The following is a 17,318-nucleotide window of genomic DNA, read 5'->3' as shown; positions in this document are numbered from 1 at the left end:
TTCTCTAAGATGATGTTACAAAGTATGTACCTTTATATGTACACTCATTGTTCAGTGCAGATCAAAATGGAATTCTTCGCACAGTTTGGATATTATAAGCTGCTTTAAGAGATCTTCAGGACAAAAGAGCAGCAAAATTTATTCTCTCCATAGTCTGACCTTTAAGCAGGATCATACCAGTGAAAAAAGAACTGCAGTGAAACTGCATAAATAATCCATGCAGAGGAGTTTGCTCATAAAGAAGTCTGAGTACGGTTTACTCTGGAGTAGCTGCTGTGGATGGTTTTAATTCTCCGTCAATAACAGACTGCGGTTTTGTGGTTTTTCATAGACATCCAGTCAGTAGATTATTGCTGAGTGGTTTACAATTTGTAAACCTTGTAGATAAGAGATGATCAAGGTACTGTATGTTAATCATTGGAATGAATGTACTTTTGGCCGGCCCTCTCAGTGTGAGGACATTTTAGGTACCCTGGTATATCATATTGTAATTGAATTAATGATGCCCTGTGCTGAGAGGTTTCAGAGAGATTTCAGCAATGTCCTTAACAGTAAAATGATTACTTTAAGAAACTTTAGTTTAAGAAAGAAAGTTTGTTATAACAACTCTACAATTTGCAGTCCTTAAACCTAGACTGTACTGGGTAGTTTGGACTACACTGTCTATGCAACCATCTAGTAGGGAAACCCAGCTTATTGAATTACCAGGGCACATGTTTGTTAATAATGGTGTTTCCCTGCTATTGAACAAGCACTCTTGATATGTTACTTGACAGTGAAAAATTGCAAACACTCTAGAAATGCTTCCATATTTTGCTTGTGGGAAACTCCCATCAGCTGGACCTAACTTTCCCAGAAACCTGGTTCGCAAGGTTTTCCAATCCTGCATGATGAAACACAGAGCTATTATTTTGAACAGAGACCAGTTATTTATGTTATTGTTTATTATAAGAGTACTAGATCTACTACATCGTGTTAGATATTCCTCTTCTCTTACCTGTCTCCTCACAACCATAGCGCCCTCATTCTACCATGATTAGGGTGATCTGACAACCTTTTAGTGCCCTACACATGGTGACCAGCAAATTTCCCTAGCTGTACCACCTCCTTGGTTCTTCTGGGTCCTTAGTTAATCTTTGTAGTGCAGTATAGAATTTCATCTTATGCAGAGTGCTGTGGGTACAGTATTTGTTCCTTGGATTGCTTACTTTTTGTCCAAAGAGAACGTAATATTTTTAACAATTAAACTAAAATTTAATTGCTTTGAGTAATAACACCTGATGATTTGTTACAAAGGGGACCCTGTTTACTCTGGAAGGTAATATAGTAAACAACAGTGAACTGACCGTTACGATCTGATGGATTGCTAACAGGTTGTTTTTCGTCCAGGCTAAGAGTGAATCATAATATAATGTTGAACTTGTACACCTGTTTACTGGCCTTGAGTATTTTAAAGTCCCATAGCTTAGCAGTTCATACAGTCAAAGTTCCAACATTTGACCTATTTCACAATTAATAAACTTAATTTCTGTGAGTGGTCTAATGTCTGTTTTTCGATACAGCTATATCCATACTGTCTCTCTTGATATCTTTCCAGTTGTCTAGTCCTTCAGAAGTATATGAACTTGACAAAGTAGAACCTGGTGCAAGGCGATAGGAGCTGCTGTCCCAAGGAGCAAGAAAGGATTTAAGGTACATTTCTTTAGGTGAAGTAGGATCAGTACCTACAACATCAGTTCCTTGAACATTTGTAGGTATAATTCCCATTGGTTTGGACTCCCTTCCCCTTTAATTCTCTTCCCCCCTCCCTTCCCCTCTCCCTTCCACCTCCTCCTCCCTCCTCCCACCTCCCACCTCCTTCCCCTTCTCCCTCCCCATTCCCCAATCCCCTTTCTGCACCCATTACCCCCTCCCCCTTTCTTGCTGCTCCCATTTCCACTCCCCTTCCCCCTCTCCATGAGAGACTCATTCATATTGGTGTAATATCTACAATGTTCAACACAGCCACTTTATACGTAGTTCAGGATTACACTGCCGTGCATTTAAGTCTCCGTCTCACCAGTGCTAAATCGACAATGTTCATTATTAGCCACTGTAGGCTAACTGTACTGACTGTACATGTGTAACTAAATGTGATGTAATAATCTATACAACTACACATGTAGAACCCTCCCTCTTCCCTGTCCTTCTACTGTCTCCCTCCACCTGTTTTCTCTCCCTCTTTGACAGTTCTCTCCCACCCTCTCCTATCCCCCACCCTCTCCTATCCCCACCTCCTATCCCTCACCTTCTCTTACTGCCAACCCCACTCACTGTCTTCATGGAATACTTCTTCAAGTCAGTTCTTTCTACAACAATTCAGCAAACTCTTGTGCCATAGCTCACTAAGAGAATGCTATGATTTTATCCACCATGGAGGTACTGCCTCCTTACTGCCTTGCGTGCATCTCTCTTTACATACAGTACATATAGTACAATGGTACTGTAAGTTCATACAGTAGTTCCTTACAAAGACCATCATAACTAAAGGTGATATTTTTTTAAATATAGGGTGCTAACATGTCCCTAGTGTGTTTGTGTAATAATAGGAGCACTCCTAATAGCTTTGAGGTCGTAAGGTCGCATATAGTCCTGTTGTCAACTGTTCTCCAGAGTAAGAACTGTTAATAGAATTTTAACTGCCCTTCACAGGTTTACATGTAAAGCTGCACTCAGTATAGTAGACTGGGTATAACATTGTAAAGTTAAAATGAATGCATTTGCTATCTGTGTCACAGAGGAGGTTCATGGGATTGTATTCGTCGCTGATAACCTTGGTAACCTTGGATACCACTGGCAAATCCATAGATGATCTGATATTTTGTGGTGAAATATGAAATTACAAGTAATCATGATGAGAAAAGTGTCTGTGAGATTATAGATAACTTGCATCCAACCAAAGCTATTACTTCTGTAGTTGATTGAAAAAGACAAGGCTTGGTGTACAAAACAGACTAGATTTGCATCATTTAGTTGAGGATTGGACAGCATTCTTATCCAGTAACAGTTTAACTATTCCCATCTGAAGTGGTCTTTTAAATTGTAGCTGGATCCAGAATCAACTAAAGATTTCTAGGTGGATTGCCATTGGATGTGAAAGCATGCAATGGACCGTTTGACTACTCATTATTAAACAGTGTCATCCTTTAGCATAACTGGCCTTTGGACAGGTCACAGACGAATATGCTATTAACTGTACATTGTTCAGTCATCAATTGGTTTTAATAGGTTACCCTAACATACAGTATTGACAAAACACTGCATAGGCATAGTAATGTATGTACCTTTAACCTTGGAATGTTAAGTATTTCGGCAGAAATAATCCATGTTCGGTTAAGTTGCATTGTAAGCAGATTTTCAATCCATTAAATTCTGTCAATTTTAGAGAATGATTCAGTTTGATTTGATGGCTGAATTACATCCCAGTGGGTTATTTATGAGTTGTTATTTTGATATTGTACTGTTCCTCTGTATACGGTCAGCGACTAATCCATATCTTTCAGGTCTCCGCATTTGATGAGATTTCCAGTTTTCAGTCCTGGCAAGATCAAAAGTGACATTTATGAGACCAGTGAGGATGGGAACCATCTGCAATGAAAGGTTAATGTGTGGATCCAAGCAATTGTTGTGGTGTTTATACATGTGTATAGGCATTGGATCTGTTGTGAGAATTCTTGCCAGGAAAATCAATTTAACCAAGTTGTAAATCATCAACTATAGAACATATTAAAAATTTAAATATATCTCTAGCAGTTGGGTGTGTGTGTGTGTGTGCTATTTGAACAACATAATTGTGTATTTATTCATGTTTTTGTTGGATTGAGAGAGTTTGTTTAGTATTTGATAGCAAGGAATTTTACCCTAAAGATAGGCTGCATGGTGTGATTTGGTCAAAGGCAGGGAGCTGTTTCCGGGGTCAAGGCGACAGTGGCATGGGTCTGCAAAAACTGCATACTGGTCAAGGTCTGTACAGGTATGTATATGTTCTGAGGCAGTATTCTACTGTACATCTCGGAGAGGGAGGGGGGCAACTGCCGGTGTCAGGTGGGAAAATGTCTTTGTTCAGGATTCAAGAATGTTTGCCTCTCTACAATTGACTGAAAGAGGGAGGGTAAGGAGGATGCCAGGATGGTAGGAAATAGGAATAGTTACCATCATATCTACATATGACTCACATGATCAGTAAAAGAATGGAATGAGTTGTGAATTCATATATACAGTTTTCCATATAATCTGGTGCTAATTTTTGATCTAGAATGGATTAGGATACTTAGACCTGTACTAATGTGGCCATAGTTCTTGTAATGTTTTATAACTTGATTGTTTGAGGATACATGTACTAGTTATTGTTTCCATGGTCAATGTAATCCCACAGGGGACTTTTATCTGCACTGACATTTAATTAGAACTGTGCACTCCCTGACTTAAACATCTCCTTATAACAAGCATACTCCCTACAGTACCATGCCTCATGACCTACGGTGTAGCTAAAACTATTTGGTAGCCTATCTGATCTCCCAGTCATATTACTGGTCACTAACGCTGTAAACACTTTCTTGTGATGTCTCTAAACATTGGTCAAGGCACAGTATTGTTTTTGTAAGTAGACAGGTAAAACTTGTTGACATTGTATTTAGACCAGATGAATGTTTGAAATAAACAGTCCTTGGTATCACACAATCCTACTTTCTTACATTTCTCAATACATGTAGAGAATTGTGCTACTAACACTGTATAAAGCAAAACCATCACATCTGACTATGGGAGGCTGTAGTTACAGTTTTTATGATGGTCATGAGCTAGTACATGGGCCTCTTTGCGTACAGTACAGAACAGTGTAGCCTGCTCGCTTCCACTGTGATGACCACACGGTAGTCATCCATTGCTATACTGTAGTAGATATATACATACAGTATAATGATATTCACATCTGGTAGCTCATTACTCTATAAAAGATGGAATGTCATAATCTCTATATGATAACCTGGTTTACCGCTCAGGCTTCCTCATATTAATTGAATTACAGATGTAGCATTCATTAATTAAATTTTAATTTGTTATTTATAAGAAACTCTAAAATTTAGAGCTGGTGTTTATGAAATACAACCCTTGGTTTATATCTGATATTGGGCCTGTGTGAAAAGAATTAGTGATCTCCAGTTAGGCTGGGTTCAGTCATGTGATCAACTGTGTTTTGAAAATATGTACGATATCATGCATACAGTATCACTGCAGGAGTTCCCTTTGGAATGACGTATTATATTTATAGAATGTTCACAGAGTGGTAGAAACTCTAGGAGGCACTCCATGCTTTGAATAAGAGGGAAGGAGAGGCATAAGTTGATCCAGACTGACACATGATGGTGCAGGTGATATGGTGCAGGTGCATGGTGCAGGTGATATGGGGACACTTGAAGTGTATGCCCAATTTGAAACAAAGGATTTGTATCAAAGAAGTGATTGCTAAATGAAGATAACATTGGAAGATAACATTTACTATATGTACAGTAGTATATAACTAATGTAATGTATTGAACAATTGCTTTTCTCCTGTTTAAAGCTTGCTTTGAACTTGTTTGTTTGGAAATTCTTAGTGTAGTATGAACCATTGTACAGTGGTACTTAGAAGTTGGAACAAACTTTGAGGAAGTTGAATGTGTGTACTGCTAGCAAATAGTAAAATACAGTGGATATTAACATGCCATTTGTTGGTTACATGCTCATAAATTCTGAAGTCCAATGTTATGGACGTGCCAACATATGCCACACATTAGTTCAAGATTTTACATGCACCCAACTACCCTTAATTAATCGGAGATACCTTGGTAACAGTGGGTCGTTGCAATAGAACAGAAGTTAGCCTCCATGCTAATAATTTGATCAAAATTGAAGGTCATTATTTCTTGAATTGGTGCACAAAGAATGCAGATTGACTGGCCTCCTTCCTCGCTGTATAACTTTAATTTAATTGAAATAAATTACTTACAGTCGATCTCATTCTCACAATCCCATTAATTACAATCATAAGTGAACTTAATTCCTAATCCTTCTAATTTCAGAGAAGGTATTGTTATTAAAAGTAACAAGACACACACACAAATAAAAACCTTTTATGGACAGTTAAGATAATGGTAGCATTCATTGCTTTCCTTACAATATATTGATTTCAGAGTTAATAATTGCAAAGAAAATTGATGTCTCATAATGTTAGGAATGGGGGGAGAGAAATATGGGAACTGAGGGGTAGGGGATTGGATGTTAGCTAACATTCAATCCCCCACCCCTCACCCCGTAACACCTATGTATCAATCTTTACAGGATAAATGCCAGGTCTACTCGACTGATATTTTCCGTTTGTATCTTTGTTAGGAAGCTGCCAATGTTAGTCCTTGGTGGTGTCCTTCAGATAGTCATTCTGTGTAAGGTATGGGACAATTAAAATACCTTTAGCAGTGTTGTACACCAGGAATACATCCTTTGTCTGTACACTGAACTACTTATCAGATCAGAAGGACAAGGTCCAGCTCTATGACATTATGACGTACTGTAAATGTTCGAAGGACTGTTGACAAACAGCTGTACGTTGTATGTGTGGGGAACTGAACATACATGTCATACAGTAAATTGATTGGAGAGAATTCTGTGCCATTTCCCTGATTTAAATGCAAACTGTAATATGTACAGTGTACACTTTGAAATGCAGTACATTTAAAGTATATACAACTATTTTATCAGTTGCCCAATTACCTTTAAATTTGCCAGGCATTACAGGAGATAGAAACCTTTCCCAACCATCATATCTTGAGTCAAGGAGATCTTTGTGGTGAACATTCAAATCTTGAAACAGTTAAAAACAACTGGGAGATATATAATTCTACCTGTGGTTTGAATGGAGTGTCTGGGGACTGTCCACATTTAGTAAATGTGTGATGTTATATAATGTGATATAATAGTATGTGAAACCTAACATGACTTCCTCCCTGCACAGGTTTTTCCTTTTCATATTTGAAAGGTAAAATGTTAACAATGCTGACACAGCCATCAGTCCCATCATTAGGTCATTTTATAAAAATTTCAAACATTTTACTTAATTGGGATTTGTAACATCCATTACAGAAAATTAACATCTGTATTAAATGGAAACTGTTAAAAAAATAAAAAATTTAAGCGCATGGTTGCTTGATGATGTCATATTTAGACTTGCTGAAGTATGTTGCTTTGTCTGAGAAGAATTATTGAACCTGAAAAATCTTCAAATGTATTTAAGATTTCCTCAGCTGCATCGGGAACGGTGTTGATCACTGTTATCTCTATTAAATACGTCAAATGATACTGGTCGTGTTTGTGTCTCCCATAATTGTGGGCGTGGTGAAACAAATTCCAAGGGAATCATAGACATGTTTCACTGCCACTCTGCCTCCTAATGGTACCACTTACAGTACCGTGCTGTACCACCATTGAGAAACTGAACAATAGATGTCTGCTGCAGATTCCTAATACAGTCATTACTCCAACCCTGTATTATTCTCCAGTGAGAATCCTTTGCAACTAGGGATTGATTTTCGTTTTGTCTACTGGGAACACAAAACAAGGAATGGCAAAGTGCATGACCCCTTCGCACTGCACCGTAGGCAAAGGATTTAGGCAAAGGATTCTCCTTGGTGATTGAGATCAGGAGTGTGTTCAACCTACAGCTTGCATTTTGTAGCAGTTACACTAACTGTACTGTAGTCTAGCTAAGGCATGGGTAAACTAAAAGTTACTTCAAAAGCAGGGAGGCTCCTTGGTTAAAATGAACTTTTAATGGGTTATCGCAGCTTGTTGGTGGTTTGCAATACATTAATCTTAGGAACAGAGGTTAATCTTTGGGACAGGTTTTCAAAATTGTTATTGAAGGTGTAAACATTTTAAAGAAGCTTATCACAGTTAGTCAGACCTTTTACCAAACATAGCGAGTTTGCCACAATTTGAAAAAGCTATCATCAGTACTATAAGTACTTTAAATACGATTGCAGTTTGATCAAACCAATGCATAACTTGATCAGAAAGCCTCACAAACAGGAATAAACAGAATTTTTTCCACCAAAGGAAATTTAATCGAGTAAGGGGAAGAAGGGAGGGTTGAGGGAGGAGTTTTCGCATTGCGGTTATGCTATTTTTTCTAATCATTTACAATTTACAAATACCAGAGTTTTGTGCACAAAACTTTCTGACTAGCAGATGTGACCTCATCTCTGCTCCCACCCAATTGCATCAGCCCTGGTGTCCCTCACTTTTGCCATCTCCCTCTCTCTCCCACCCCTTCTCTAATTTGATAGAGCTACAGTAATTCTGCTCAATAGTTTTTAAGTAAATTTTTTAAATTTGACAATTGTATCTGTTGCATGGCTCATTACCATTGGGTACACAGTAACTGTTGTGTATAATTATGGTATTCAATGTCTACCTTGCATTAACAGATTTTATCTGTCTAGTTTTTAGTTTGGGTCCCTTCATCTTGTTTGATCTAGCTGATACCTTTTTTTTTATTGTCTTTAAACTCTTTGAACTCTGACTAATGCATTATAATGCCCTGTACAGTACAGTAGGTGTGGATCAGCTATCAGCAACTGTGTGAACCACTACGTTCTACTCCCAACGGAATGCCAATGCACATTTTGCTATTTTATAAACTCTATAGAACTGGTATGGATACATGCTTTAACAGAATATACTGTGCTTGAATGTGAACTTACGTAGCGCTTTAATTGAGTATTAGTACACAAGTCTGTCTTGACATTAATATGTTAATCAACACAGTACTTTTAATGCTGATATTATTGGATTGACTGGAACTTTGTGACTAATTATAGTTAAGGTTAACCATTTGTTGGTCAGTTTATTCATAGCAAAAGCATGCAATCATGTTTTTGGTTCCTTGCTTTAGCAAAAGGAACCTATGCAGTCAGGTTGGCGTGTGTGTGTGTGTATGTATGTATGTATGTATGTATGTATGTGTGTGTGTGTGTGTGTGTGTGTGTCTGTGACACTTGCTTGGGTACGCTCTATCTCAATAAGGGAATGTTGGATTGAGGCCAAACTTGGACTATAGATCCGCCATATGGAGAAGGTGTGCCCTATTGTTTTTGGTGCCCACAAAGGTCACCAAAGGTCAGTTATGGTCCAAAAACCGAAAATATTGAAACTGCAATAACTCCCAGTGCCAATGTGCGACAAGATTGATATTTTGGGACAAGTTGTGAACTGGTTAGGGGAGCATTTTCAAACATAACGGTCATGTGATCCGAGGTCACCAAAGGTCAATTAATGATAAAAAACTAGTATTTTTGCGATAACTTGAGAACGAAATGTCTGTTAGGGTTGGGAGTTGCCTCAATGTGATCCAATTGTCGACCCGCATCTGGGTGACCCTTGACCTCAATTTGACCTCTGGTGACCTTTTCGTGTTTTTGGGATTTTTACAGTTTCGATGCTATTTTCAGATGTCAAAGGTACCTTCTGATCATAAATGTCAATAGGTTGACCCCGTGTGACCTTTATGTGCGAAGTTATATGGGGTCAAAGTTTTTCGGTCGGAGTTAGGATGGTTGTACAGACTTTTCGTTTTGTTTTTTGGAATCAGGAGATTAAACTACATCTGAAACCAAGGTCAAAAGGTCAAAGGTCACATTAGAAAAAATGTGCTTATTTTGGGAGGAAACGAGCAAAAAAGAAAATGTTTGGTTTTGATGCTAGATTTGGATATCAAAGGTACCTTCCGATCAAAAATGTCAATTGGTTGACACCCGTGTGACCTTCGTGTGCGAAGTTATACGAGGTCAAAGTTAATTTTCACACATTTAATGCAACAACTCCCAGTTCCAAGGTGTGACATGGTTGATATTTTTGGACAAGTTGCAAATGGTATAGGGGAATATTTTCAAACTTACCGGTCATGTGATCCGAGGTCACCAAAGGTCAATTAATGTCAAAAAACTAGTATTTTGGGGGTAGAAAATGGGCAAAGAAAAAAATGTTTGAATTTTTATAGTTTGATGCTCTAATTTAGGTCTCATCAATCAAAAATGTCAATAAGTTGACCCAAGGTGACCTTTGTATGTTAAGTTATATGAGGTCAAAGTTAATTTTCAGACATTTAGTGTAATAACTCCCAGTGCCAAGGTGTTACACAGTTGATATTTTGAGACAAGTTGCAAATGGTATAGGGGAATATTTTCAAACTTAACGGTCATGTGATCCGAGGTCACCAAAGGTCAATTAATGATAAAAAACTAGTATTTTTTGCGATAACTTGAGAACAAATTGTCCGTTAGGGTTGGGAGTTGCTTCAATGTAATCCAATTGTCGACCCGCATCTGGGTGACCCTTGACCTCAATTTGACCTCTGGTGACCTTTTCGTGTTTTGTGGATTTTTTACAGTTTCGATGCTATTTTCAGATGTCAAAGGTACATTCTGATCATAAATGTCAATAGGTTGACCCCTGTGTGACCTTCGTGTGCGAAGTTATATGAGGTCAAAGTTAATTTTCAGACATTTAATGCAATAACTCCCAGTTCCAAGGTGTGACAAGGTTGATATTTTTGGAGTAGTTGCAAATGGTATAGGGGAATATTTTCAAACTTAACGGTCATGTGATACAAGGTCACCAAAGGTCAATTAATGATAAAAAACTAGTATTTTTGCGACAACTTAAGAACAAATTGTCCGTTAGGGTTGGGAGTTGCTCCAATGTAATCCAATTGTTGACCCGCATCTGGGTGACCCTTGACCTCAATTTGACCTCTGGTGACCTTTTCGTGTTTTGTGGATTTTTACAGTTTCGATGCTATTTTCAGATGTTAAAGGTACTTCTGATCATAAATGTCAATTGGTTGACACCCGTGTGACCTTCGTGTGCGAAGTTATACGAGGTCAAAGTTAATTTTCACACATTTAATGCAACAACTCCCAGTTCCAAGGTGTGACATGGTTGATATTTTTGGACAAGTTGCAAATGGTATAGGGGAATATTTTCAAACTTACCGGTCATGTGATCCGAGGTCACCAAAGGTCAATTAATGTCAAAAAACTAGTATTTTGGGGGTAGAAAATGGGCAAAGAAAAAAATGTTTGAATTTTTATAGTTTGATGCTCTAATTTAGGTCTCATCAATCAAAAATGTCAATAAGTTGACCCAAGGTGACCTTTGTATGTTAAGTTATATGAGGTCAAAGTTAATTTTCAGACATTTAGTGTAATAACTCCCAGTGCCAAGGTGTTACACAGTTGATATTTTGAGACAAGTTGCAAATGGTATAGGGGAATATTTTCAAACTTAACGGTCATGTGATCCGAGGTCACCAAAGGTCAATTAATGATAAAAAACTAGTATTTTTTGCGATAACTTGAGAACAAATTGTCCGTTAGGGTTGGGAGTTGCTTCAATGTAATCCAATTGTCGACCCGCATCTGGGTGACCCTTGACCTCAATTTGACCTCTGGTGACCTTTTCGTGTTTTGTGGATTTTTTACAGTTTCGATGCTATTTTCAGATGTCAAAGGTACATTCTGATCATAAATGTCAATAGGTTGACCCCTGTGTGACCTTCGTGTGCGAAGTTATATGAGGTCAAAGTTAATTTTCAGACATTTAATGCAATAACTCCCAGTTCCAAGGTGTGACAAGGTTGATATTTTTGGAGTAGTTGCAAATGGTATAGGGGAATATTTTCAAACTTAACGGTCATGTGATACAAGGTCACCAAAGGTCAATTAATGATAAAAAACTAGTATTTTTGCGACAACTTAAGAACAAATTGTCCGTTAGGGTTGGGAGTTGCTCCAATGTAATCCAATTGTTGACCCGCATCTGGGTGACCCTTGACCTCAATTTGACCTCTGGTGACCTTTTCGTGTTTTGTGGATTTTTACAGTTTCGATGCTATTTTCAGATGTTAAAGGTACTTCTGATCATAAATGTCAATGGGTTGACCCCCATTTGACCTTCGTGTGCGAAGTTATTTGAGGTCAAAGTTAATTTTCACACATTTAATGCATTAACTCCCAGTGCCAAGGTGTGACAAGGTTGATTTTTTTGGACAAGTTGCAAATGGTATAGGGGAATATTTTCAAACTTAACGGTCATGTGATCCAAGGTCACCAAAGGTCAGCTAATGTTAAAAAAGTAGTATTATGGGGGGAGAAAATGGGCAAAGAAAAAATGTTTGAATTTTTACAGTCATGGTCTATTTAGGTCTCACCGATCAAAAATGTCAATTGGTTGACCTCCGGGTGACCTTTGTGTGTAAAGTTACATACAAGTTCAAAAGTTAATTTTTTGACATTTAATGCAATTAAATCTCAATGCCAAGGTGTGACATGGTTGATATTTTGGGACAAGTTGTGAATGGGGTGGTGGAACATTTTGAAACTTCAAGGTCATGTCATCTGAGGTCACCATTGTTATCATATCTGTTGACACGCTTGTAGGTCTCTTATATTTCTTACATTTTCGACGCCATATTTAGATCTCAAAAGTGCCTTTTGATATAAAATCTGATCACATTTACGGTGATCACAAAAGTGTTGGCTATAGTGTTGGTTACTTTATGGGAACATGTAGGACAATTACTTGGACTATTTCAGCCCAATCTTGCTTGATAATATGATGTGTATTGTCATATACCCCAAGCAAGGAACCACAGTGCCCTTGGGCTCTTGTTTGATAAGTGTTTGTACATTAACCAGCTTTTTCAACTCAGACAATGTCAACATAAAGTTAAGGACAACCAGAGCTTTGAGTTACAACTTACAACAAATTTCTCCTCTTTTACCTGTCTCCCCACAACCCTAGCACTCACATTCTACCATGCCTAGAATGAACTGGTAACCTTTTAACACTGTGCGCCCTCTATGACCTGCCCCTCCGGTCAATGCCCTCCCTTCTCATTTTACCATCCAAAGTGTCAGCACCATGTGTTTTTGTCTGGATTAATTTCTACGTAATTCGTTCGGAACAGGGAGCAAGGATCATAGTTTTTGCGTCCATTGGATAATTGAGCAGCTTTATCAGTCGTGCAAAGCCCGATAAGTATCCTATCTTGCATAGGGAGTGCTAAGGTTGTGAGGAGACAGGTATAAGCTCATCACTCGTAAATATCCAAAGCAGTAAGATTTGGGATCCCCCCTCTACGCTTGCTTGCTAAGATTGCCATGATCTTCTGTACGTAGTATTGTACGTATTATTGTACGTATTATTATAGCTGCAACAGCTATTGTATTTTTTCACTACCACAGTACCACTCAATATTATTGAGTAGTACTGTAATTACTGTACATGAAATAATCTATAGTACTTCATGCTTATGTAACTTGTATACAGTACAACATGTTACTGTAAATTGTTCTCATGTCTGTATTGCATTGCTTTCTACCTTGTAACTATTTCTAGCCCTTTCATGGAATTGTCTGCAGTCTATAAGCCCAGTGAGATGGCTCCCCACTGATAGTTCAAGAAGGTTACTGCTCAGCTAAAGTGACTCACACCATATTCCCAAAATTCCAACATGTTTTCCCCCGAGTCTCACTTAAGAGCCATGCAGTGTTGGGTATGTCTGTCTTGGGAACGAAAACAGAGATTCAAATTCTGCAGTTTAAACTGATTATGAAGAACTGGGCAGTGGTTTTGGAAATGTCTTTTTTTCTTTCCTGGATGAAAGCCCTGGGGTGTGGGTCAAGCCTTCCTATTTGAGTCCATAAACACATTCAAATATCTGTAAACTACTTACTTGATTGAAAGTGATATTGGAGAGCAGGTTTGTAAGTAAATATTTGATATTTTTTCTGAGGGCCTTGGGGAGGATTAGGTCTACACATTGTATATTGCTAACCAATTGACCACTTTTAAATCAAATTTGAACATCATTTCCTGTATATCATACAAGTATTAATTTATCTTTTTTACAAGATTCCAGGGTCTCAAGGTGTAACTAACAAAAAAAGATGAAAATAGTGTGACCAAGTTATGTGGCATTCTAACATGCATGTGTTATGCACGTACAGTAGGTATGCATACAGTAGCAAAATATTGCGTCTTGCCTGTTGGTTGACGACATGGAGAATTGTTACAAAGTTTGTGACTTTTAAAGTGAAAATAGAGAAAAACTGCAAAACCAGAAAGAAAAATACATACAGTGAATAGAACTAAAAAGAATGGAAAGTAGATAACATGGAAAATTAAGTAAGTGGGAGAAAGAAAACCAATCAGTTTTAGGCCAGGGAATGAAGCTACTGTACAGTACGTATACATGAGCTTGGGGCTAAACCGGCTCTGAGCTTGCCAGATTCCTGACAGATGTTGTAAATGATATAGTTCAGAAGATGGACAATTCTCAGGTTTGACTACTTCAATGTGTTTGTGTTACAGATCAGGAAGAAGGGAAATTTGCAATTTGACCAAAATTTTGGCAATGTTTCTGTGAAAAGCTAGTTATAGTAATGAGTTTTTGAACATTTAAGGATCTCTCTTCTGTGTTTCCTTTTCCATAGGTCCAGGTAGTTAACTAGATGGACCGAGCAGATTTGACCCTGCCAGGTATTACCGATGTATGAAACAAGATGGCAGAATTCTGGGTATGGAGAAGATTCAGGAAATGTTTGTTGATAGCTGTGGTTCTCGGAGTTGCAGCTGCTGCCGACACATGGTAAGAGTAAAAGCAAGTGATGGCTCTCGTAAAAAGAAAATCTCAAAAAGTGCATTGGTTGAACTTTATACTGGTTGTTTTAATCCTACTTAGTACATAGTGTGAAGGCAAAAAGGTCGTTTGAGGCAATCAGAGGTAAAATTCTGCAAACCTTGTGATGCAGTGTATACCGGGGTGTATGGAACCATTTTACTCATACAAAGAAGAATTGTTCTCTGTGAAGGTTAGAAGTCACTACCTGCCAAAATGGTCTGAAATCTTTGTAACCATGGTAACTTTTGGAGGTCAAAGATCATTTGAGGTCAGAACTTGACAATCCTGTATGCAGTTTTACATGAAAGGTTGTCATATAATATGGTATATATACAGAATCACTGGGGCTGTTGTGTTTCTGGATAGTATGTTATTTTAAGCAAAGACTTGTCATTTAAATATAGGTATGATATCCATACGTAATCTCTGTGCTTAGTTTTCAGCTATGTTGCTTCATCCCCACCAGTCTCTAGTTGTGGTATCATGTGATGGCATCATATCACTAAAAATACTAGACATGTGACTTTTATACATCTTAAGCACATTCATGCTGCCTTCAGCATAACAAGTTGATCAAGTTCAGAAACTTTTGCTGCATTGTTTCTCTTCAATGTCTCATGCCCCTCTTTTTGTTTTCTTGTCGCCCCCCCCCCGTTAATTTTTTCATAAAGTACTTATTCGGTCTACTCTTATACTCTACAGGAATGATCCTCCACCACCTTGTGATTCCATTGTGCAGGCTGGACATCGTTGCCATTGGCCTGATGCATGTAAGTAATAGAGTTGCTTCCTCCACTAGCTGCACACTCACTCAGCTATTAGAAGAAAACATATCTTTTAATAAACTCAAAGAGTTCTTTCAAGTGAAATGTGTCTGTTCTCTTTTTCTGTCGTCAGATTTCAAATGTGACTGCGTGTCAGGAGCTACTTGCATAGATAACACCTGTACATGCGACCGGGGCTTGACTGGAGACCAGTGTGACCAAGCCTGCCCCTATCATCCTAGTGATCCATACTCTTGCCTAGAGCTCTGCAGTGATTCAGACTGTCAGTTAGGGACAAGCTGTAAACAGACAGCAGATGCCTGCCACTGTATAGATGGCTACTCTGGTCGTGAATGTAACCTCTGTAATCCTGTCGAACTGCCAGACGTCTGTGGATCCTGTGGAGGAGGAGCCGTAGTGTGCCAGAACGATGCCCTGTGTGACATGTCATTGTCTACCTGTACCTGTAAGACCGGGTACCTCAACAGTGACTGCGGGTACTGCGACCCCATGGACCATTCCAATAGATGCCTGGAGCATTGCATGTACGAATGCAAGGCCGGCTACTGCGATACCCGAATCGAGGCCTGCCGATGTCCAAAGTCTTATTCTGGTCATGACTGTAGTATGTGTGACCCCGAGATGAACCCTGAGCAGTGTGCTCCTGCTTGTAATGGTATCGTCTGTATGAACGATGGCCTCTGTAACATCACCAAGAGAGAGTGCGCATGTGCTCCCGGATATTACGGCAGTGCGTGCGGATTCTGCAACCAGACCTCTCATAGACAACATTGTTCTAATTATTGTCCTGTGATTTGTAAATATGGACATTGTGACACCTCCTTGCAGCAGTGTATTTGTGATTACGGATACGAACAAGAAACCTGTGATAGATGTGTGCCGTCAATTCACCCAGACGGCTGTCTGAACATCTGCAGCTTCGAGTGTATCAACGATGGTTATTGCGATACTCATAGCAAGAGGTGTGTCTGTCCTCTCGGATACCTCGGAGAAGACTGCAGCGTATGCGATCCTGCCATTCATTTAGATAATTGCACCTCCCACTGTCCCCATTCTTGTATAAATAATTCCACCTGCGACTCCCTCACGGGTGTATGCGAATGTCTTCCAGGCTGGTCGGGACACGCCTGTCATGAACCTTGCACCGAGGGATTCTTTGGAAAGAAATGCTCCAATCCGTGCACGTGTAAAGGTTGGCCATGCGACCACATCACTGGCGAGTGCTTTATAGAAACTACCACACTATTAACAACTACTGTATTAACTACCACAGAAGAGAGACAATCCACTCAGGCCGCCTATGTCTTTCCTTCGATATCATCGTCTATTGTAGGTACGGTCTGTATTCTTATCCTGTCAGAGATTTAACTCTTACCTCGTCAAAGAAGGAATACTTGTGTAGTTGAACTCTGGGTGTGGTCACTTACGAAAACTCAGAGTGCAACTTAAGTTTGGCTGCACAGCACTGTTTAGCTTTTATGCATTTTCTTCGGCGTAAAATAATTGAAAATACTTAATGCTGTTACGTATTTGCTTTCGAGTTATCAAAAGGGGAACCTGGTAGATCTTTTCAGCAAATGTAAGTTCTTCAGGGAGTAATTAATGAATTTAGTAGAATCCCCGACATTGTGTTTGCCCGAAAAATGTTCATGTCGGTATAATCTGCACGAAAAGAACAATGTGATAAGTTCAGAAAGTTTGGTCTCTAACTTCATTATTTGAAATGGAAGCTGCACCTACATTGTTATGGGATTTTATGATCAAATTTGGTATTAAAT

The 17,318-nt window shown here is 38.8% G+C and overlaps 1 protein-coding gene across 6 annotated transcripts in view; it reads left to right on the top strand.

The window, feature by feature from the left end:
• LOC139966999 (uncharacterized) overlaps nucleotides 1–17,318 on the top strand; it is a 52,284-nt gene that overhangs the window by 15,659 nt on the left and 19,307 nt on the right. For 3 of the 6 annotated variants that reach the window (XM_071970558.1, XM_071970562.1, XM_071970556.1), the window contains exons 2-5: nucleotides 1,598–1,692; nucleotides 14,568–14,722; nucleotides 15,458–15,525; nucleotides 15,653–16,873. In XM_071970558.1, coding sequence (XP_071826659.1) covers nucleotides 14,637–14,722; nucleotides 15,458–15,525; nucleotides 15,653–16,873 — 1,375 coding nt within the window. In that variant the 5' untranslated portion in view covers nucleotides 1,598–1,692; nucleotides 14,568–14,636. Of the gene's footprint in view, nucleotides 1–1,597; nucleotides 1,751–14,567; nucleotides 14,723–15,457; nucleotides 15,526–15,652; nucleotides 16,874–17,318 lie in introns of all 6 variants that reach the window. The other 3 variants (XM_071970561.1, XM_071970560.1, XM_071970559.1) reach the window with 2 other exon arrangements.

This window comes from Apostichopus japonicus, chromosome 4, assembly GCF_037975245.1.
Source record: "Apostichopus japonicus isolate 1M-3 chromosome 4, ASM3797524v1, whole genome shotgun sequence".
Classification (NCBI taxonomy): domain Eukaryota; kingdom Metazoa; phylum Echinodermata; class Holothuroidea; order Aspidochirotida; family Stichopodidae; genus Apostichopus; species Apostichopus japonicus.
This window is presented reverse-complemented; position numbering and strand designations above follow the sequence as displayed.